The 24,394-nt window shown below is 42.4% G+C and overlaps 1 protein-coding gene across 2 annotated transcripts in view; it reads left to right on the top strand.

Moving 5' to 3' along the window:
• The window catches only part of LOC126427173 (uncharacterized), a 161,515-nt gene that overhangs the window by 124,187 nt on the left and 12,934 nt on the right, over nt 1–24,394 (top strand). For both annotated transcript variants that reach the window (XM_050089400.1, XM_050089399.1), the window contains one exon: nt 14,572–14,780. In XM_050089400.1, coding sequence (XP_049945357.1) covers nt 14,572–14,780 — 209 coding nt within the window. The remainder of the gene's footprint in view (nt 1–14,571; nt 14,781–24,394) is intronic.

Below are 24,394 nucleotides of genomic sequence, written 5' to 3'. Positions count from 1 at the left end.
ATTTGCTCCTTGTTAGTCACTTATATCATTAGTGTTACATGTTGGCAACCCATTTCATTGCTAGAATAATTCCTTGTTGATCTGTGGTCTGCTTATATACTCGCACTCTGCTTACAGTGTCTTGTGCTTGCAACATGTGGCATTCAGTCTGCTGGTGGACAGTGTTCATAAACGTTTTGTTCATTCATGCATAATCAAATAAATGAGGGAGTTGGTAAAGTGTGTAGTTTAACAAATTCGTCATCTTTGGTTGCCCTTCACACCAATGCAGAGTAGCTACATTTTCTGTGAAATACTTTTTGGGTTTCACAAAGCTTTGTACATGATTAAGATATAATGTAGACTGTGTTATGCACCAAATCTCTTAATTACATAATCAGCATTTAATACTGTGTAAGCAGTATACAAGATTAAACAGGTAAATGTTTAATGATGCAGTTTGGTTCCAGGTATTGGTATACATAAGAACAAGACTTCAGACAGCTCAGAATGTGATTATTAATTACATGAATTTAATCCAAGTGAATAATATTTATGCTAGTAAATAAATGCTTCAAATGAGCATTCCTTTTTGTTTTTTCTTGTGTTGTTTAAAAATTTTTCACTGTGATTATTTTTATACTTTCTGTAAATAAACATGTAAGCATGATGTTTTTGGAGTTCTGTACTTAACACTTTCGCTGCGGCTGACGCTTATAAGAGTCTGCGCTCACTGTCGTATTACTCAGTCTAGTTGTAGCATCTAAGCTAGCATCAAAGCTTATAAACTTTTTTTTTTTGTGTGGTCAGTTATCGAACTATATTGTTCGTAATGGCGGTTAATGAACCGACACCTGGACCTTCCAATGTGAAAAGGAGTAGGAAAAGTGTTAAATGGACAGAGGAACAGTTACTTAGTGTACTAGACAACAGTGATTTTCTGTATAGTGAGGACGAGGCATACCACGGAGATTGTCATTTAGAGGCTGCAGAAGAATTTCAGGGTGATGATAGCGTGGAAGCACAGCTTTCGAATTTGTTTCATGGCAGTTCCGAATCTGACGATACGTATCACGACGATTGTGTGGAAATCGACGACAAAAAGAGCCCGACCTGTCACACGGAGGTAATCCAGGTGAGTCCTGGCATATAGAACCACATAATCTGCGATATCACCTATTTACAAAGGAAGAAGTTTGGCAAATTCGTCCTGCTGGCAATTCTCCTGTGGATTTCTTCAGATTATTGCTAACAGACGAAAAGCTGCAACTTGTAGTTGGGACGATAACGCAGTCAACACATTGCTGAGCGAAAATACAAAAGAGGGAACTATCATAAATGGAAATCTCTAAGTATAGGCAAATTACTAGTTTTCCTGGGTCTTTCGTTACCAACGTTAAATGTCGGCGATTGCAAGACTACTGGAAGGAATAACTGCTGTTTGAGAATAGAGTAATAGTGATAAGTATAAGCAGAGACTGGTATCTGATCATATTACGATCTCTGCATTTTGCAAAAGATCCACTTCCAGGAAACCCGAAACCAGACGATCGTTTATATAAGATACGACCTACATTGGATTATTTTAACACGGGAAGAGATTTATTAATAGATGAATCAATGATTCTTTGGAGGGGAAGATTGTCATTTAGACAATACATAAAAAGCAAATGTAATAAATATGGCATTGAGATGTACATGCTCAACAATCCAGACGGTTTCAGAAATAAGTGTGCTGTGTACACGGGAAGTAGCGGAGATTTGGGGGGGGGGAGGGGGGGGGGAAGGTCACGCTGAAAAGGTAGTTTTGCATTTGATGGCAGAAAAGCTGCATGTTGGTCATCACATTTACTTGGATAATTATTATAACAGTGTTCATTTAGCTACAACTCTGTTGAACCTAAAAACAGTTTCCATTGGTACTTTGAAATTAAATAGGAAATACACCCCTGAAGACATTGTATCGGCAAAAGTTGGGAGAGGAGAGACAATTGCGCAGTATTCTAATGGAGTTATGATTGGAAAATGGAAGGATCGACGAGAGGTTTCCTTTATTTCCACAGAACATCTAAATGTTATGGAGCAAGTGATGAATGTGCACCAGCAAATAGTCACGAAACCTCTGCCTATTATTAGGCACAATGCGTGTATGTCAAGGACTGATAAAAAAGATCAGATGTTATTGTATTATTTATGTGAACGAAAGACTATCCTCTGGCCGAAAAACTATTCTTTCATGTCATTGACATGCTAGTTTTCGATTTTCTATATCTGTGCACAAGTATCAGGAAATAAAATTACGTGGTATGGTTACAGACTGAACATTATAAAGGCCTTCCTTCCACCAATGGACGTTCCGCGAAGTGTGAGCAAGAAACATCACAAAAAAACACGTTGTGCAAAAGCAGGAAGTTACTGCAGGGAAGAGGCAAGTTATGAGGAAACGGTGTGAGAAGTGCGCGGAACAAGGCAAGCGCACTGATACAACATACGAGTGTACAACCTGCCCAGACAAACCTGGATACTGCTTGAACTGCTGTATAATTTCCCATAAGCACCAAAAACGCCATAATATCGCGGAAATGCCGATTATCAAAGACAACTTCTTTTATTTCTTTTGACATTTCATGGTTTCTTTTTATGATGTGAAAGGTTAGAACTTTTTTTCGCGAGTACTCAGAAATGAGGTTTTCTTTTGTGTTAAGTCGACTTATTTCTTATTGCGTTGTAAAGCGTTCACTTCAGTTTTTTGCGAAATAATTTGTTGTGCTAAATTTGTTTTAATAGCACCACAGTTGAAGTGATGGGGGACACGAGAGAAGCCTCTACATAGGGTGTGTTTCGCTTACTAATTTCCACATTTCCTGGCATCCCCTGGGCGTCTGTGATAAACGTAGATGGCTAATTCTCTCATACAAGGAGCAAACATGCTACTAAATTGACGACCTCTATCAGAATCAATCTTAAAAATGCGCATTTGAAGTAAATGTAATTTCAAATGAATCCAATTTCCTTTTTCCTTTTTTTTCCTTCTTAAGAATTTGCGTTTTGGAATCCAAATCTTTCCTGAATGCAGTGGATTTGTTGCTTGGTTGAATTGTATTTTTTTTTTGTTACATTACCGACAAATCACGAACATTTGAGTGACGCCTCTGACCCCTATAGGTGTCAGACAGCAGACTGACTTTAAAACATGTCCAAAATACAATCGAAGCTCATTTCAAGTAATGCATCTAAGGTGTCATCATTAAGTCAGTAGAGAACATGATCCTGCAGATCTTACAAGATCGTGACGTCAGCCTGTGGCTCAGGGGTGCTTAGGAGCGTCGGCTCCGAGAGGTACCTGCCGTTTCAGAGTCTTACTGGCCCACACTCGAGCGTTACCGGCCCGCACTCACACGTTGCTGGGCCGCGCTGGAGAGTTGCGCGCCTCCACCGATGCCGCAGCGAAAGTGTTACGCTTTGTTTTTAAATTCAGAATGATTAATTTTGTTTTTCATATCCTATGTATTTGTCATTAGTGAAAATGGTTTGGTGTATTTCATCATACGTGTAACAACTTGAGATAGTTATCATTAAGTGATTGGTAGTGTTCAGATTTACAGGGTGTTTCAAAAATGACCGGTATATTTGAAACGGCAATAAAAACTAAACGAGCAGCGATAGAAATACACCATTTGTTGCAATATGCTTGGGACAACAGTACATTTTCAGGCAAACAAACTTTCGAAATTACAGTAGTTATAATTTTCAGCAACAGATGGCGCTGCGGTCTGGGAAACTCTATAGTACGATATTTTCCACATATCCACCATGCGTAGCAATAATATGGCGTAGTCTCTGAATGAAATTACCCGAAACCTTTGACAACGTGTCTGGCGGAATGGCTTCACATGCAGATGAGATGTACTGCTTCAGCTGTTCAATTGTTTCTGGATTCTGGCGGTACACCTGGTCTTTCAAGTGTCCCCACAGAAAGAAGTCACAGGGGTTCATGTCTGGTGAATAGGGAGGCCAATCCACGCCGCCTCCTGTATGTTTCGGATAGCCCAAAGCAATCACACGATCATCGAAATATTCATTCAGGAAATTAAAGACGTCGGCCGTGCGATGTGGCCGGGCACCATCTTGCATAAACCACGAGGTGTTCGCAGTGTCGTCTAAGGCAGTTTGTACCGCCACAAATTCACGAAGAATGTCCAGATAGCGTGATGCAGTAATCGTTTCGGATCTGAAAAATGGGCCAATGATTCCTTTGGAAGAAATGGCGGCCCAGACCAGTACTTTTTGAGGATGCAGGGACGATGGGACTGCAACATGGGGCTTTTCGGTTCCTCATATGTGCCAGTTCTGTTTATTGATGAAGCCGTCCAGGTAAAAATAAGCTTCGTCAGTAAACCAAATGCTGCCCACGTGCATATCGCCGTCATCAATCCTGTGCACTATATCATTAGCGAATGTCTCTCATGCAGCAATGGTAGCGGCACTGATGGGTTGCCGCGTTTGAATTTTGTATGGATAGAGGTGTAAACTCTGGCGCATGAGATGATACGTGGACGTTGGCGTCATTTGGACTGCAGCTGCAACACGGCGAACGGAAACCCGAGGCCGCTGTTGGATCACCTGCTGCACTAGCTGTGCGTTGCCCTCTGTGGGTGCCGTACGCGGTCGCCCTACCTTTCCAGCACGTTCATCCGTCACGTTCCCAGTCCATTGAAATTTTTCAAACAGATCCTTTATTGTATCGCTTTTCGGTCCTTTGGTTACATTAAACCTCCGTTGAAAACTTCGTCTTGTTGCAACAACACTGTGTTCTAGGCGGTGGAATTCGAACACCAGAAAAATCCTCTGTTCTGAGGAATAAACCATGTTGTCTACAGCACACTTGCACGTTGTGAACAGCACACGCTTACAGCAGAAAGACGACGTACAGAATGGCGCACCCACAGACTGCGTTGTCTTCTATATCTTTCACATCACTTGCAGCGCCCGTTGTCTTCTATATCTTTCACATGACTTGCAGCGCCATCTGTTGTTGAAAATTGTAACTACTGTAATTTCGAAAGTTTGTCCACCTGAAAATGTACTGTTGTCCCAAGCATATTGCAAGAAACGGTGTATTTCTATCGCTGCTCGTTTAGTTTTTATTGCCGTTTCAAATATACCGGTCATTTTTGAAACACCCTGTATCTGTGACACTTGGTAGTTAAGTGATTGTGTTTTATCCCGTCTTTCTCTTGGTAGGACATCCACAACTGCTGTGTAGATTAGTCGTAATTGGTAACACCACATACATTTGTATTCAATTTTATTTTTCAATAAAAGGAAAGCACAATAAGGTTTAAGGATAACAGGCCCTTCTTCAGTTGCAACTGAAAATGTCCTACTAAATGTGGTGACTATACATTATCAATGTGCAAGAAAAAGTGAAATTTGTAGTAACATAAAAAAGGCACCACAGTAAGTACTGAATATTCATCTGTGTTAGTTAAAGATTGGTAGTATAGTGTTTATCTGGTATGTGGAGTGTAAACAGAAAATGTACATCATATTTTGTGGTTGTGTCGAAAACCATTCAAAGAATTTGATTTGCGGAAACAAAATAGTTACTCATAAATTCATGAGTGTATCTGCACCTAATGAAATCATAAACGAAATCCATGCTAACTGATGAACAACTCATTGTATAATAACTGTCACGGACAAGAGAGTTTAGGATGTGGGATCCAGAAATGCATCAAAATGGAGCATATTCTTTAAAAGAGAACGAGGGATTGTTTTTCAAGACAACTGACTGGTGTTTACGTTTGTAATCGACCTGGCTGGGAGGCCACTAACACACTGAGAGGCATACTGCCTGAGAGAGGGATGGAAGGCATGTCACATAAGTTTGAAACCTGGCAACCAAGAGCAAGTCAGATTGGTTCCAGTTTTGCTGTGGGGACCCATGTGACTATTTACAGCTGTCTGCAGTAACACTATATAATTGTTTTATTAAATTTTGATTCATATGCATCTCAGTAAAACTATTAGGTCTGCAACTTTGCTTCCGCCGTTTTCCAATAGACGGCAGTGGAAAGAAGTGGTGCAAATCGTTCGCCATAAGTGTCATACAGTAAACTTAGGCATTTGAGAACATAACGCCACAAAATATCAGTCGATTTTTGATTGCATCATAACGTTATTCTCGACTGAAAACGTCAACTTATAAGCCCAATTCTCGTCATCTGCGGGAGCTTTTAATTTCTGCTTTGATTTGAAGATATCTGCGGCTGAGTCTCATAAAAAGCTGGGTAAGACCTATGATGAGACGCCTGTTAGTGACAGAACTTCGCAGAAAATCGTTTCCATGCTTCAAGAATGGTTATTTTGACACTGAAGAGCAGCACGGTTGTGAACGAGAGAACGGTTTAGATGCTAATGCAACCATCGGGAAAAATCACAGGAGATCGTTATCGAAAGCAATTGATGTGTTTGAGCCGAGCACTGAAAAACAAACGGCCACGCTACAGCGATAGACATGAAAAAATGATTTTGCTGCATGACAGTGCACGACCGCATGTCGAAAATCCCGTCAAAACATACTTGCAAACGTTTAAATGGGAAGCTATACCCCACCTGCTGTATTCTCCAGATATTCCTTCCTCTGAATGCCACATTTCTCGATCTATGACACACGATCTAGCTGACTAGCACTTGCGGTCATATGAGCAAGTGCAAAATTGGATCGATTCATGGCTCCCCTCAAAAGATGCCCAGTTTATACACTGTGGGATTCGTATGCTGCCCTAAAGCTAGGAGAAAGCAGTGGCCAACGATGGCCAATACTTTGAATCGTAAATTTTTTTGTACGTTTTTCACAATAAAGCCTCGAACTTCGACCAAAAACGGCAGAAGCAAAGTTGTAGACCTAGTAATATTGATTGTTAAATCCTAAGTCATTGGTTTGATCCTTAACGGAGTAGAATATAATGCTCTTTAATATTACAAAATTATACAGCAAAAACAAACTGATGTATGCCAGCATCTCATCTCCTAATGCTTAGTCATAAGGAAGAGCCATGACTGAATTGCACCAGGTTCTAAATTGCCAGTAAATATGATAATGACAACAGCTGCTGTTCAAGCATAGCTGCGTTTGGTGATTTGAATAGTTCATAGTTTCCTTGATTGCACATGGTTCATTTAACGATTCTGAGGACAGCTACAGTTACTGGACGAGAGACGACACTGGGGACAACCACTCCATGCAGGTATTCCAGCTTATTCCATTCAGTGATGTGTGGAATGGAGTTTTCAAAAATGGTTCAAATGGCTCTGAGCACTATGGGACTCAACTGCTGAGGTCATTAGTCCCCTAGAACTTAGAACTAGTTAAACCTAACTAACCTAAGGACATCACAAACATCCATGCCCGAGGCAGGATTCGAACCTGCGACCGTAGCGGTCTTGCGGTTCCAGACTGCAGCGCCTTTAACCGCACGGCCACTTCGGCCGGCGAATGGAGTTTTCAAAAGGGTAACTTGCCATATTCCCAAGCTAATAATTCATCAATGGATTGCAGAAGACGAGTGTCCAATTTATTTGGTTGTGTGGGTAAGCTGTCAATTGGGGCCAGCACAAAAGGTGTCTGAGGAAAATATAGCAGAAAAGGTTAAAAGCTATTTTGTTGTAAGCTAAGTGATCAGATAGCGTAATGGTGGGTATGATACATCATAATGAGAACTGTTTAATTAAAGTCCACCATCAGAGAAACCCAATTAGTTTGTGACATAAATGCATGGTCATAACAAAGAACAGATTCTGCAATTGGCTGCGTGAAAGCAAGGGAATGCTTTAGTTTCACAATTCGCAACACTACTGCAGAGTAATAAGGTAGGACAATGAAATAATTAGTGGAATGCGCAGTTGAAACTTGAGCTACATGACAGATCCTGTCGGGCACGCAGTTTTAATCTGCCAGGAAGTTTCTTGTCAGCGCACACTCCGCTGCAGAGTGAAAATCTCATTCTGGAAAGGATATCCTGATTGTTAGCAAGGATCATCAAACAGCACTAATTAAATTAAACGAGAAGAACAATTGGCAGAACATGACAAAATCAAGTGACAAAGAGAAATACAGAAATAGGAAAAGAGATGACGCCATGCACTACCGTTACTGCAGCTTACATATAATCATAAATGGATGTAAAAGGAACGACAGGGGTTTGTTGCTAGATGAATCCAACGTTTTTCGTCATTTCATCAGCATGTCAAGTTGTAAGAATCCTACGAGTGGTACGAATTGAAGTGAGTGTGCTACTGCTATACATGATTTGTGCTGTGAAGTTATATATATATTTATTCTGCTGCTATAAGAGTACGTAACAGCAATGTGAAACTGAGCAGAAATTCCCATAAATAAGTGAGTTTAGAAAATGCCTTAAAAGAGTCAAAAAATTTACAGTTTTGCTCAGTGATGCAGTTCTAGCAAGCAGCACATTAATTTTGTATGTGTATTAAACACATTGTGTCCAGCTGTATAACTGTTTATAGTGTACTACGTGTGACTGCAAAATGCTGTACGTATCAGTGGAAATGAAAGGGACTGAGAAGCAACCTGTATCAGTAGTGTCTGCATATTGACAGATGGGGAAGCACACACAATTGAACAGATTACATAAAGCATGGTAAATTTTCCCATGAACAGAATGGTCAACATCAGACGAGTTTGCATTAACATAATCAAAATAACAGTACCTGACTGGCGGGTAAAACACATTACTGGAGGGAAAAGTGCACAAAATTATGGGCTGGTGAGTGTATGAACACAACTGATAACATTGGTGGTGGACAAATTGGAAAAATATATCATTATTCATATTTTTCCTGAAGAAGAAGGCGATGTTGCAATTGATGCAGTGCAGGTGTATCAGCTGGAAACTGTTTCATAAAACTGATACTGTACTGCTGAGTGCCACATTCGATTCAGTGTAGATAATGTCTAAGGTCCCGTTTTGCACAACAAATGACAGGCAATGAGTAGTGTAGGACAAGGAGGCTCCAGTATTATTATAAAAACATCCTGAACAGACAGATACTCACGGGCAGATCAGTGTTCATAGTTTAAACAATGTGGAACATTATTGGCTGTATACACATAGTGTTCAAGGCAGTGTCAGTGGTAGGTGAAACAGAATGAGTCAAAATACACTACAACCCTAATTGAGGCACTGTAGTTCTCCATCTGCAAGTGAGGCATGTATGTTTTTCTATGACAGCAAGACGAAAGATGGTAGAAAAACCATAGTACGAAGATGAATCAGAATTGAGTGCTATGACCAGATTGGTCATGTGAACTAGAGGAATGACAGTTGTTGGCACTGAGTTCTTCCAAGGCTACTAGTAACATATCTAGTAATGTAAGATGCAAGTTACTCACTTGAAACTGGAAGTAATTCGACTTATTTTGTTATTTTTTAAAATTCATTTTTAGTTTTCAAATGTTCTCTTTTATTTCTGCATGGTTGCTGTTAATATGATTTACTACTACATGCATGATTCACATTCAGCGTAACCTACGAACAGATCAATTCCGTAACCTACCAATAATAAAAATGTGACTAATCTCTCAATAAAACTGGGGCTCGCTTATAACCTTTCGGTAATTGACTGTGAATCTAAACTGGTAAATTTGGACGACAGAAGTGTTGCGTCATGGCCCTGAAACTTCATTCTGAATAAACTGAAAAATCTTACCTCAATGAAGTCGCCGGATAACGCGTATATATCTGCCCCTATAAAAAAATTTTCTGGCACAGCCCAGTGCAATGTTGGCCGATAGATTTGTCATGTATAAAAAGAAACAACTAATTTTTCTTTACAATAATCGGGATGAGCCATGGATTGGAGAAATTAGTAAATTCTTTAAATTGAGGTGAATAATTGTCAAAAGTTAATTTTTATAAGAAAGATTGTTATTAAGAGATTTCTTTTTAAAAACATTACATGGGACTTGATATAACAATACTACATATGCGCGAGGCTGCTTTTACTTTATACTACAACGCTCAGGCACTGCCATCGCTCCCCACGACTGGCCCAGCCAACTCCATACACACGACCGCAAGCTACTACTTACTCCTACTGCCACACAGTTCCTACTGCACCAACACTGCTCTCTCGTCTGAGATTCTCTTATACCTTACATATCGCAGGCAGCGCGTGAGCAATCCATCTAAATAAAATCTGCTTGAGTGCACTAGCAACAAATTCCTTAGTCATGGACCTCTTACACAGTGGCTAAAGTGACTGCAGAACCCAATAGCCATCTTCGAGACCCTGTATCTATCGACACTGTCTGACGAGAACTCCATAAAGCGAATATTCGTGGACCAGCTGCTCTACCGAAAACATTAGTGACGACAAACAACGCAAAGAAGCGCAAAACACGGTGTCAGGAGCATAAATCCCGGACGGCTGATCACTGGAAACGTGTCATATGGTCCGACGAGTCAACGTTCTCGTTATTTCCTACAATGGGCCACGTTTATGTCTGGAGGACGCCAAAAGGAGCCTACAATCCTGATTGCTTGATTCCAGTGATTAAGCATGGAGGCGGAAGTGTGATGTTGTGGGCACCCATATCATGATATTCTGCTGGTCCCATCATTGCTCTCGAATACCGTGTTACAGCCAACTATTATGTGAACATTTTAGGTGATCGGGTGCACTCCATGATTCAGTGTTGTTCCCCAACAGTGGTGCCATGTTTCAGGACCATTATGCATCCATTCACACAGCCAGGACACTACAGTAGTCGTATGAGGAACATGCAGCTGAACTGCAGTGTCTTCCCTGGCTAGCACAGTCCCCAGACTTCAACGTTGTCGAACCCTTGTGGGTTCTGATTGAAAAGTGGCATAACATTCCACTGAAGACTATACAATCGTTATATGTCAGTATTCCAAGAAGAATCATAGCTGTATTACGGGCGAATGAGCAGCCCACACTTTGTTAATAAACCATCCTTAAGTAAGTACAGGTCTCCACGTTATTTTACCTATCCCCTGTATTTTATACTGGAAGTACTGAGAGAACATGCTCAGGTTCGCATGAGTAAAGCGAGTAGGAGAATATACTTCAACCAATAATGTTCTGAACGTCAGTAATAGGGTGACGGATGTTGCTCAAAACAAAGAACTTTCCCCGATTTCGTACGAAAAGAGCTAGTGGAGCTTCTCACAACCGGAAAACATTGGAGTAGCATTCTCGAGCTGAGTAAGTTCTGTTTAGGTTAAGTTTTACTGACTTTTTGGCCGTAACAGCAGAATTCATGTTGCTTGGAAGGTAAATAAAGATATATGTAGCTCAACGAAATGCTGAAGAGAGAAAGTGTAGAAGTTTATACAGGTTTCGCAACAAGAACATTATTTCCTGGGCGAACTTCTATCTAGAAAATCGCAAGAGAAAAGGGGGCGACCTTACAGACGAAGTGAAAATCAAAACATATTTTTTCCTGTTTAGTAGACCCATGTTTTCAGACTGATGTACGAGAAGATTTAGGTGTAGGGCTACAGCAGACAACCGTATCACTGACATTTCCAGATGTTCATCGTAATGCCTTCCCACAGCATAAGTCTTATATTTTGTTATGTTAGAAATAAGTAGGAGGATCAGAAAAATCAGTAACTGGTTCATTACAAACATAGGGATCTGTTTCTCGTAACGCACTGCATGGGCGATCGCTTATGTACTTAGCACACAAGCAGACCATTGCGCACAGTAATTAACCAAAATTATCGCGTGTTAGAAAACGCTGACAGAGTTCCGGTTTGGAGTAGATAAAATGTCATGTAATCTTAATATTTCGTTCGCATAATGTGTTCACTTAATTTCAGTAATAGAAAAGATTTCCGCATGTTGAAAATTCGGTAATATCAATTCGCTGTCGTACATAAATTGTGTAAAATTGAGTGCAAATCTTCCAGAACAAACTGATGCCAGTTCCATATATGTACACCGAATAGCTTGCCTGTTTGAGCGAGCCGAATGAAATGTAACATTACGCGCGCTATCTGTTCCGGACGCGTCAGACGTCACACACCGAGAACTCAATAAGGTGAGGGGGGACGGGAGTGGGGGGGGGGGGGGGGACGCAGAGTGAAGGGGGTGGTGGTAAACTCCTATGGGACCAAACTGCTGAGATCATCGGTCCCTAAGCTTACACACTACTTAATCTAACTTAAACTAACTTAGGCTAAGGACAACACCCACACACCCTTGCCTGGGGGAGCACTCGAACCTCCGACGGGGGGAGCCGCGCGAACCGTGGCGAGGCGCCTCAGACCGCGTGGCTACCCGACGCGGCGCAGTGAGAAGGAACAACCTCATCAGAGTATATGGTTTCGAATTTTTTACTCATACGAACTTGCTCGGAGAATGTTCTTTTCTTCTGAGAACCCTCTCCAGAGAAAGACCTCTTGTTTATTCATACGACCCAGTGTGTTTATTGTCTGTTGGGTGTCCGTACAAAGTAGAAAACCAGAGATGCTTCAGGGGGCACACAGCTCCAATGGCCGTGGTGGAGCTTTGATACCGCGCTTCTAGTTTGGGTAGCGTATGATTCTGTGTATCTTCTATAGTTCACATATCACCATTTACAATGGGTCATCTCTAAATTCCGCCAGTCCACTTAATTACGGGAGTCGCATGACATCGTTACTAATGGCTTCAGCACTACAAGCCAAAACCGTGGATCGCCCATTGACCCCTACATCTGTACGCAAATTGACGACAATGTCTTCCATGATAGTAGTTTGCCTCGCCTGTCGAAACTCCAGCTCCTTGTGTGTGGCGAGTATTTACTGCGTCTTCTGTTGATTTGCCTCTTTGTGTGCCAATGCACGCGACCCTAAACTGAATATGGTAGTCAGTATTGTATCGTTCCTGCTGTGTGGTACACTGGAAAATTCTCCAGAAGTTTCGAGGCTTTCATTACACTTTGTTTTAGTGGAGATTGTACGTTCACCTTCTTCCTGCACTTAAATCCGTTCTTTCGTTGCCTTATGGAGTAATAATGATTCAGACCATTGTCAGTATGCACTACTTCCTCCATGTGTGGTGTGCAGATGATGAACTTCATCACTGCATGGATTCTGAGTCCCAGCTTGTTAGTGCAGTAGGTGTGGTACTGTACATCCAAGCAGAACAGCGTGCTGGTGTACGTAGCGTGGAAATGATTTGCGAGCCTTAGCAGCATGGCACCACATGTCTTGGGAGGGACTGCTTTCCGGTGAAACTGGGGACCCAGACATCACACGGAACTTATTATCATGCAGCTTCATGCTTTAATTGACAATGTTGTTCTCAAGTAACAGTGATAACCCAGGACCATGCTACAAGGAGTACAGGTTTTTCTGCTTTGTATGCAAACTTTCCATCCTTAATGGGGCTATAAGGAATGTAGTCGCAGCTTATTTAGGAAAAAAAGTCTCATACACCAAGATCGAATGTGTACCTGATACACATGCTTCGAAACGATGTACAGAACACTGAATTTAGGACCACGTTTTACGGCCAACGGTTGCCGTATGATAACTCGCTCTGTCAAAAGAGACACCAATCACTCACGAAGTGGGACGCAGCGAGTAGTTCGGATCCAAGTAAACAAACTTTTGTATGCAATAGTGGTGCTTTATTTTGTCGAGTTACGTCAGAAAACATGTACTTCTACACGTCAAGCTGCACGTAGATCAGACATAGCAGTGTGAGACGCTCGACTACACACTTTCGGACGTAAGCAGAAACATTATAAAAATGCCACAACTCGTACTGGTTTCAATGAGTAAAACAAAACACGTATTGTGAAATAAACACACACTTTTGGTAGTTGAAAAGATGGATTTGAAATACCTTAAATCATCATGTCGTGCTGTCCTTAAGCGTTGGATTAGCTGAAAGGGACTGGAGAAGTGGAATACATGCGAAATTTTTCTTTAAAGGAAAGACGTACGCTACAGCAGCGCTTCGGTTCTGCTGTTTAATGTGTTTAATTTACATCGAAAACCAATTCACGTGATATAACAGCACAGAACGGGGCGAATGTTCTGCAATAAATAGTTAAAATCAGTATATCACTCAAATGCTCTGGAATCTAAAGCTGAAATCTCGAAATGCTGGAATACTAAAAAACCAATGGGTTAGAGATTGCTTGCTGTGTTTCTATGCTTCCTTTAAGGAATGCAAAAGTTCCAGGTGTGGATTCCAGTGCCGGCCAGTGTGACCGAGCGGTTCTAGGAACTTCAGTCTGGAACCGCGCGACCGCTACGGTCGCAATTTCGAATCCTGCCTCGGGCATGGATGTGTGATGTCCTTAGGTTAGTTAGGTTTAAGTAGTTCTAAGTCTAGGTGACTGATGACTTCAGATGTTAAGTCCCATAGTGCTCAGAGCCATTTGAACCATTTGAGTGCCAGTCTGCTACACAGTTTTAATCTGCCAGGAAGTTTCTAGTCCACTGCTGAGTGAAAATTCAGTCTGGATGCTTTTACGTTCTTGCATACGCTGTACATGCTTGGTTTTTAACTTTTAACCTCGCGGCTTTTGCGTTACAGGCGACCGCTGTTGGGTGAACGCCTACTGCGCTATCAGCCGTGGAACCTCTCCTTTCCCGACGACTTCAGTGCGCTGTGCGAGGAGCGGCAGCCAGAGCTGTCGCAGGTGTTCAGCCTAGCTGCCTCACTGTACGCCGCCTATCGCGTCTACTGGTACGCTGCCGCTGAGTACATCGATTTATTATACGAAGATGAATTCAAGACTGTAGGTAAGTTTAATACCGGCACCCGTCCACTTCACGGTTATGCGCTGAAGACTGTCCAATTATTTGAGGAATGAGGTTCAAATACCCTTCTGAATATCTAGTTTTAGATCTTACGTTATTATACTTGCTACCCAAGATAATCACTGGTGCTCTTTCAAAAGTCAGTTTTTCGACTGCTTGGCAACTCTCCATCTGGACCTGTTAAAACCTAACTACACTATTTAGATGTATTGTTGACTCTTTTATTATAAGGGAGTAAAAAAAACTACATACACAAAATTTTAGAGTGTTTAGAGAAGATGAAAAAAAAAAACAATTTGTATGTGACACAAATTTCACAGGTGCACCCTCTACCTGCTAGTGGTCCGTGAAGGTTCCTACGCTAGTGATGTACAGAGACTGTGTGATGTTTTAGAGACATTACCCAAGTGCCAGCTGGGTGCTAATGATTGCATAACACACTCGAAACATGTGGGTATTCCACAAATAATGGTTGTAGCCTCAGCCTAACAGGCAACCGGCTCACCTGGGGTGTCTGCCAGTGCCTGGTACACCGAACAACTCGTCTCCCTCCAGCAGGAGCCCCGCAACATCTCTAAAAAAAATGCCAATCCAACAGCACTTTGAACACCGTCTCTGAACATCAGTCGAGGTAAGACCTTCATACATCTGCGACATTTGCTTCGTATACAAAAGTGTCCCTTTTTATCTTCTATAAACACTCTAAAATTCTGTACATGTAGTTTTTATCAGACCCAGTCTAAGGCTTGTTTTAAAAATGGCGATTGGAATCTGTAACACAATGGATACAGACAATCAAATTTTTTGTCAATACTGTAACTGGTGTAGTGTTCTAAATTTCTCATGTATGGTAATGGTATGATACTGTTCGTATTTACTAATTTTCTTTGACGAATAATATTTCGATATGTAATTGAACAGTTAATTGGACAAGAAATAGTGTTAATATGTTCTTATGTATGTTAATATTAGGATGTGTAGTAGGTATGAGAAAACTCTGTACGAATGTGTAATCGTGATGCAGAATAGTTTTAAAAAGTTCCTCTTAAAGCGCTGCACACCAGCGAGATAGTCGGGCGCGAGTCGCTGGACTGTACGCTACAGTGGGCGCTCACGGCGGGAAGGGTAGGTAGGGGGGGGGGGGGGGTGGAGTGCAGTGCGTGCTGCTGACTGCTCACCTACCTGGACCGGGCGAGGTGGCTCAGTGGTTAGCACACTGGACTCGCGTTCGGGAGGACGACGATTCAATTCCACATCCGGCCATTCTGATTTAGGTTTTCCGTGATTTACCTAAATCACTCCAGGCTAATGCCGGGCCGGCCCACTTCCTTCTCCATCCTTACCTAATCTGATGAGACTGATGAACTCGCTGTTTGGTCTCTTCCCCCAAACAACCCAACCACCCACCCCACCTGCCTGGGGGTGGGGAGAGGGGGGGGTAAGTCGGCATGGGCGAAGTCAGTCAGGTGGAGGTGGGGGTGTGAGTGGGTAGAGGTTGGCACACACTCAACGAATCTGACTGTGTGGTTTCGTCAATGTAACATTTTGCTGATATGCCCTCCCCCAACTGGTCCCACTGCAGTGTTAAGATTTGAATTCTAAACTTGGTCACTCATCTCGTTCACAAAGGCTGAAACATATACACAGGCTGGTCCATTTATCGTGGCCAGGCCAAATATCTCATGGAATAAGCGTCAAACAAAAAACTACAGAAAACGAAACTTGTGTATCTTGAAGGGGGAAACCAGATGGCGCTATGGTTGGCCCGGTAAATGGCGCTGCCATAGGTCAAACGGATATCAAGTGCGTTTTTTAAAATAGGAACCCCCATTTTTTATAACATATTCGTGTAGTACATCAAGAAATATGAATGTTTTAGTTGGACCTCTTTTTTCGCTTTGTGATAGATGCCGCTGTAATAGTCACCAACATATGGCTCACGACTTTAGACGAACAGTTGGTAACAGGTAGGTATTTTAAATTGAAATACAGAACGTGGGTACGTTTGAACATTTCATTTCAGGTTTTCCAATGTGATACATGTGAACTTATCATTTCCGAGAACGCATGCTGTTACAGCGTGATTACCTGTAAATACCACATTAATGCAATAAATGCTCAAAATGATGTCCGTCAACCTCAATGCATTTGGCAATACGTGTAACGACATTCCTCTCAGCAGCGAGTAGTTCGCCTTCCCTAATGTTCGCGCATGCATTGACAATGCGCTGACGCATGTTGTCAGGCATATTCGGTGGATCACGATAGCAAATATCCTTCAACTTTCCCCACAGAAAGAAATCCTGGGACGTCAGATCCGGTGAACGTGCGGGCCGTATTATGGTGCTTCAACGACCAATCCACCTGTCATGAAATATGCTATTCCATACCGCTTGAACCACACGCGAGCTGTGTGCCGGACACCCATCATATTGGAAGTATATCGCCATTCTGTCATGCAGTCAGACATCTTATAGTAACATCGGTAGAACGTTAAGTAGGAAATCTGCATACATTGCACCATTTAGATTGCCACGCGCCGGCCGTGGTGGCGGTGCAGTTCTAGGCGCTACAGTCTGATACCGCGTGACCGCTACGGTCGCAGTTTCGAATCCTGCCTCGGGCATTGATGTATGTGATGTCCTTAGGTTAGTTAGGTTTAAGTAGTTCTAAGTTCTATGGGACTGATGACCTAAGGTCAGGTCCCACAGTGCTCAGAGCCATTTGAACCATTTTTTTTTAGATTGCCACCGATAACATGGGGGCCAATTATCCATCGTCCCATAATGCCGCACCCTACATTAAGCCACCAAGGTCGCTCATATTCCACTCGTCGCAGCCATCGTGGATTTTCCGTTGCCCAGTAGTGTATATTATGCTGGTTTACGTTACCGCTGTTGGTGAATGACGCTTCGTCGCTAAATAGAACGCGTGCAAAAAATCTGTCATCGTCCCATAATTTCTCTTGTGCCCAGTGGCAGAACTGTACACGACGTTCAAAGTCGTCGCCATGCAATTCCTGGTGGACAGAAATATGATATGGGTGCAATCGATGTTGATGTAGCATTCTCAACAGCGACGTTGTTGAGATTCCCGATTCTCGCGCAATTTGTCTGCTACTGATTTGCGGATTAGCCGCAACAGCAGCTAAAACACCTACTTGGGCATCATCATTTGTTGCAGGTCGCGATTGACGTTTCACATGTGGCTGAACAGTTCCTGTTTCCTTAAATAACGTAACTATCCGGCGAAGGGTCCAGACACTTGGATGATGTTGTCCAGGATACCGAGCAGCACACATAACACACGCCTGTTGGGTATTTTGATCACAAAAGCCATACATCAACACGATATCGATCTTTGCCGCTATTGGTAAACGGTCCATTTTAACACTGGTAATGTATCACAAAGCAAATACCGTCGGCACTGGCGGAATATTACGTGATACCACGTACTTACAAGTTTGTGACAATTACAGCGCCATGTATCACAAAGCGAAAAGAGTGGTTGAACTAAAACATTCGTATTTCTTGACGTACTACACGAATATGTAATAAAAATGGGTGTTCCTATATTAAAAAACGCAGTTGATAACCGTTTGACCCATGGCAGCGCCATCTAGCGGGCCAACCATAGCGCCATCTGGTTTCCCCCTTCAAGCTAGTCTAGTTTCGTTCTTTGTAGTTTTTTCGTTTGATGCTTATTTCGTGAGCTATTTGGCCCAGTCACTCTCAATGGAGCACATTGTATGTAAGGTAATATGCACACATCAAAAAAAGTTTTGCATTATCCCTGTTCCCAGAACTGAAGAAAGACGTTGACTGTGGATATTGGATCACGGACACAGTCCATTTAGCTGTTCACAGATGTCACTAAACCCACCCAAAGATGTAAACTACCATGCATGAACAGTACCTATTAGACGGAGGGGATTCGACAGCCGATCAGTTCCAGTCATCCCACCAGGAAGGAGGTACACATCTCGTGTTGTCTGTAGTTCAACCCTGTCTAGACGGTCAATACCGCGGTTCGATCGCGTCCACATTGTTATTTTGTGCCAGGAAGGTCCCTCAACAACGGAATTGTCCAGGCGTCTTGGAGTGAACCAAAGCGATGTTGCTCGGACATGGAGGAGATACAGAGAGATAGGAACTGCCGATTACACACCTCGCTGAGGCCGCCCAAGCGCTACTACTGCAGTGGATGACCGCTACCTACGGATTATGTCTCGGGGGAACCCTGACAGCAACGCCACCATGTTGAATAATGCTTTTCGTCCAGCCACAGGACATCGTGTTACGACTCAAACTGTGCGCAATAGGCTTCATGATGCGCAACTTCACTCCTGACGTCCATGGTGAGATCCATCTTTGCAACCACGACACCATGCAGCTCGGTACAGATGGACCCAGCAACATGCCGAATGTACTGCTCAGGATTTGCATCACGTTCTCTTCACCAATGAGTGTCGCATATGCCTTCATCCAGACAATCGTTGGAGACGTGTTTGGAGGCAACCTGGTCAGGCTGAACGCCATAGACACACTCTCCAGCGAGTGCTGCAAGTTGGAGGTTCCCTGATGTTTTGGGGTGGCATTATGTGGGACCGACGTACTACGCTGGTAGTCACGGAAGGCGCCGTAGCGGTTGTACGATACGCGAATGCTATCCTCCGACCAATAGTGCAATAATATTGGCTGCATATTGGCGAGGCATTCGTCTTCATGGACGACAGTTCGCGCCGACATCGTGCACATCTTGTGAATAACTTCCTTCAGGATAACGACATCGCTCGAATAGAGTGGCCAGCATGCTCTCCAGACATGATCCCTAAAGGGCTGTTTATGGACACGTGACCCATCAATCACTCTAAGGGATCTACGCCGAATCGCCGTTAAGGGGTGGGTCAATCTGGACGAACAGTGCCTTGATGAACTTGTGGATAGTATGCCACGACGAATACAGGCATGCATCAATGCGAGAGGACGTGCTATTGGGTATTAGAGGTACCGGTGTGTACAGCAATCTGAACCACCATCTCTGAAGGGCCCGCTGTATGGTGGTACAAGATGCAATGTTTGATTTTCATGAGCAATAACAAGGACTGAAATAATGTTTATGTTGATCTCTATTCCAATTTTATATACAGGTTCCGGAACTCTCGGAACCGAGGTGATGTAAAACAGTTTTTTCATGTGTGTATAAATATAAAGCCAATTCTTCTTTGAGAGTACAGGCTAAAGAATTACAACAGATAATTACTCTGTCCTGATCAATCATTCACACTTTAAGAGCAGTCCGCAGCTCGTGGTCGTGCTGTAGCGTTCTCGCTTCCCGTGCCCGGGTTCCCGGGTTCGATTCCCGGCGGGGTCAGGGATTTTCTCTGCCTCGTGATGCTGGGTGTTGTGTGGTGTCCTTAGGTTAGTTAGGTTTAAGTAGTTCTAAGTTCTAGGGGAGTGATGACCATAGATGTTAAGTCCCATAGTGCTCAGAGCCATTTGAACCATCACTTTAAGAGCTACTAGAAAACCATATAACATGCATAAGTAAAAGTTAAGAAAATTCCTAACGACGGTTTCGCTACAGAACACTGATGTAGTTGATATTACATTATCTAGTTGCCGTTCTGTTCCAAGTCTTCCTCGCCCTTTGCTTCCTTGTACACTTTCTTCTAGAATTTCACAAGGGTCCCGTTGTGGTGCACTATGTGACCTATCCACTCACACCGTCTTCCCCCGTTTTTCCCTAAATCGGTGGTGTTAGGGAACAAGAAAATTCGTAACATCTACGAGATTCAAAGGCTATAATTTACGTGTGTTCTGTCGAGACAAAGCTTGGAAGCATTTGTAGACAACTTTCTGGTTTACTGAGACGACCACTGAGCAACAGAAGCCCCAGGAGGAAGTGTCCGCTCCACAAAACACTCAGAAAATATGCCTTAAGCACAACGCAAATTTTGTAAATCGATTTCGGGAAGTTGCGCCTGTGATTTGTTTTTTTCCATCAGTTCTTAAGTACTAATTTCAGCAGTGGCACCTGTCTGTTAAACAATTCTATTTGTTCGAATCACTATATATTTTAATTTATTATTTTATTCTGGTTGCTGGACTTTATCTCTTACTCGATCGTTCCATCTGTCTATCGTGCACCAGATTTGAAAGGAATTTTAATCGTACATTTCTCACTTTGTAATTGCCTGATAGCTTCCTGCTCGTTAGGGAGTAACTCCATTTAAACGAGAAAAGGGGAGGGCAGAGAGCTTGTGCTCTCTCCACGGGAAAATTAATTGTGCCTGCCGGTGTCGTTCTTGCTGTCTCGATGGCCCCTACCACCATGGCACAGCGCGTCCCCAGGTTGCAGATAGGGGATACGGCCTTCAGATATGAAGGGTAGCTGCGAATACAAGAATTAAGCAGTCGCAGACAGCCGGTGGGGAGCAGGCGATGGCGTGATGAACCATCCCTGTTTATTCTTCTCTTACTATCAAATCTATTCATTAAGAATCAGAAACACTAATGGGCATGGGTCCCTTTGAAGTAAAATATTCCAGAGGTAAACTAGGTTCCCATTCGGATCTGCAGGCGGAACCTACTTCGAAGAGATTCAGGCCAAAAGGAACTTTCAGGTTGGGAACATGGAACGTTAAAAGTTTGAACAAGCCAGGAACGTTCCAGTCATTGTTAGACGAATTAGATAGATACGATGTAGACATTACAGCTATTCAAAAAACACGGTGGCAGGGGGAGGGTAGCATAACGAGGGGTAACTATACGTTTTCCTATGGAGGTGCGGAAGCTCACAGTTTCGGAACGGGTTTCGCAATACAGAGAAATATGCTTCACGCAATCAGAGATATAAGGTTCATTAGTGACCGACTATCAGTTATAGTGTTGTCCGGCAGGTGGAATAGACTAATAGTAATTAGTGTACACGCACCAACTGAGGACATGGAAGAGGTTGTTGAAGACTGCTTTTATGAAGAACTAGATCAACTGTGGGATGAGTTCTCCTCGTACGATACAAAATTAATCATAGGTGATTTTGATGTGAAGATAGGGAAGGAGGAAGTATCCCGGCCAACAATTGGGAAAGAAAGTTTGCATAACATTTCGAATGATAATGGCACAAGAGTGGTTAATTTTGCTGTTTCAAAAGAAATGATTGTTGAGTGCACATATTTCAAAAGGAAGGACATTCATAAAGCAACTTGGGTCTCTCCGGATGGACACTCCCGAAACCAAATTGATTATGTTCTTGTAGATCGGAGATGGCACACTAGTATACAAAATGTTAGGACTTTCAGGGGAGCAGACTGCGATTCTGATCATTTTGTTGTAGTTGCCAAAGTTCACCAACGGCTATCTATAGCAACATCAAGGTGTCGCAATGCAGAACTTGTTAGGTTCGACACTGACAAGCTAAATGATGAAAACTTTAGAAGAAGGTACATGATAGAAATTTCAAATAGGTTTGATGCTCTCAGGACACAAGAAGATCAAGACGAGGATGTAACTAAACAGTGGATCACTGTGAGGAATAATATCAAAGAGGCAGCGAAGGTCACAATAGGTACAATTAAGAAGAACAGGAGGAAACCGTGGTTTGATGAGGAATGTAAGAAATTGGTAGAGGAAAGGAGAAAAGCGCGATTAGATTGGGATAGACTGGGAGACAGAAAACGAGAGTTCTTGAACATGAGAAGGGAAGTTGGTTGTAGGCTACGGGCAAAGAAGAGGGATTATTTGAATAACCAAATTAAAAAAATGGAAACAAACAGTAAAACAAAAAGCATTAGGGAACTTTACCTAGACATAAATGGGTATAGGAAGGGGTTCAAGGCTAGGATAAATGCACTTCAAGGGGATGGAGAGGGAATACTGACAGACCCCAGTGCTATATTAAATAAATGGAGGGCGTATTTTGAGCATCTATTTAATGTACACCAGGAAGCAGGAAATGAGCAGGCGTACGAAATACATACAGCAGAACCCCAGATACCTGAGCCAACGTTAAAGGAAGTAAGAGATGCAATCAACAAATTGAAAAACCATAAAGCACCAGGATCAGATTGCATAACTGCAGAATTAGTTAAAAATGGGGGACAGAAATTGGTGGAAGTATTTCACAAAGTGATAACTAAAGTATGGAACTCAGAGATGATACCTGAATAGTGGCAGGAGTCGATTATGATCTCAGTTTTTAAGAAGGGCGACAAAATGGATTGTAGTAATTATAGAGGGATATCCCTGTTACCAGTATGTTCCAAAATTTTCTCGAATATTCTGCTAAGCAGGCTTACACCATATACAGATGAAATTGTGGGGGATTACCAAGCTGGCTTTCGGAGGAACAGATCAACTATATAGACCAAATATTCACCCTGCATCAAATTTTGGAAAAGAAATGGGAATACAATAAACCAGTTCATAATATTTTCATAGATTTTACAAAAGCATATGATTCAGTATTGCAATCAAAATTGTACAGAATTCTGTTGGAACTTGGAAAACCAAAGAAGTATGTTAGACTTATAGAAGCGAGTTTGAAAAACACAAAAGGTAGAGAACGTGTGGGGAAATTGGAGTCAGAAGAATTTGTAATAAAGAACGGGCTTAAGCAAGGAGACGCCCTGTCTCCGCTACTTTTTAATTTAGCCCTAGAATATACTGTACGAATGGCAGCAGATAATTGAGAGGATGCGGAGTTAAATCTAAATATTAAGATATTAGGGTATGCAGATGATCTAAACGTCATTAGCTATAGGAAAGAATCTTTAACAGCAAATGTGAATGCGTTAATCAAGGCTAGTGAAGACATAGGTCTAAGGATAAGTGAAGACAAAACTAAATACCTGGTTACTACTAGAATGCCAACAGCAGGAGATCAGGATATGTTAAGAGTTGGAGACATGCAGTTTAAAAAAGTGAACACATTTAAGTATCTAGGCGTGGGCATCACTTCGAGAAATAAGATTGAATCCGAACTGAAGAAGAGATTACGGGCGCGAAATGCGTGCTACTACTCACTGAATAGATTACTTTCATCACGGATATTGTCCAGGAATTTAAAGATTAGAATATACAAAAATATTATTCTACCAGTTATGCTGTACGGGTGTGAGACTTGGTCTCTCATTGTGCAAAATGAAAAGCCGTTTCGAGTATTTGAAAACAAAATTTTGAGGAAAATTTTCGGAGCAAAAAGGGATGACATTAGTGGAGAGTGGCGAAAACTGCATAACGAAGAGGTTCACGAACTCTGTTCAAGCCCTGACATAATCAGTATTATTAAATCACATAGGCTGCGATGGGCGGGTCATGTAGCTCGAATGGATGAGGGCAGGGCAGTGCGCAAAGTACTGGTAGGGCACTTAGAGGGAAAATGTCCTGTGGGGAGACCGAGGTGTAGAGGGAAAACGTCCTGTGGGAAGACCGAGGCTTAGATGGGAGGACAATGTGAAGGCTGATTTGAGGAGCCTAGGTACTGAAGGTGACTGGAAGGAAATAGCCCAAGACAGGGACAGATGGCGAAAATACGTTGCTGCGGTAATGGACTCCCGAGTCCGGTATGACCAGTGAGTGAGTGGTATCGCTCTT

Source organism: Schistocerca serialis, chromosome 11 (genome assembly GCF_023864345.2).
Source record: "Schistocerca serialis cubense isolate TAMUIC-IGC-003099 chromosome 11, iqSchSeri2.2, whole genome shotgun sequence".
NCBI classification, from domain to species: domain Eukaryota; kingdom Metazoa; phylum Arthropoda; class Insecta; order Orthoptera; family Acrididae; genus Schistocerca; species Schistocerca serialis.
This window is presented reverse-complemented; position numbering and strand designations above follow the sequence as displayed.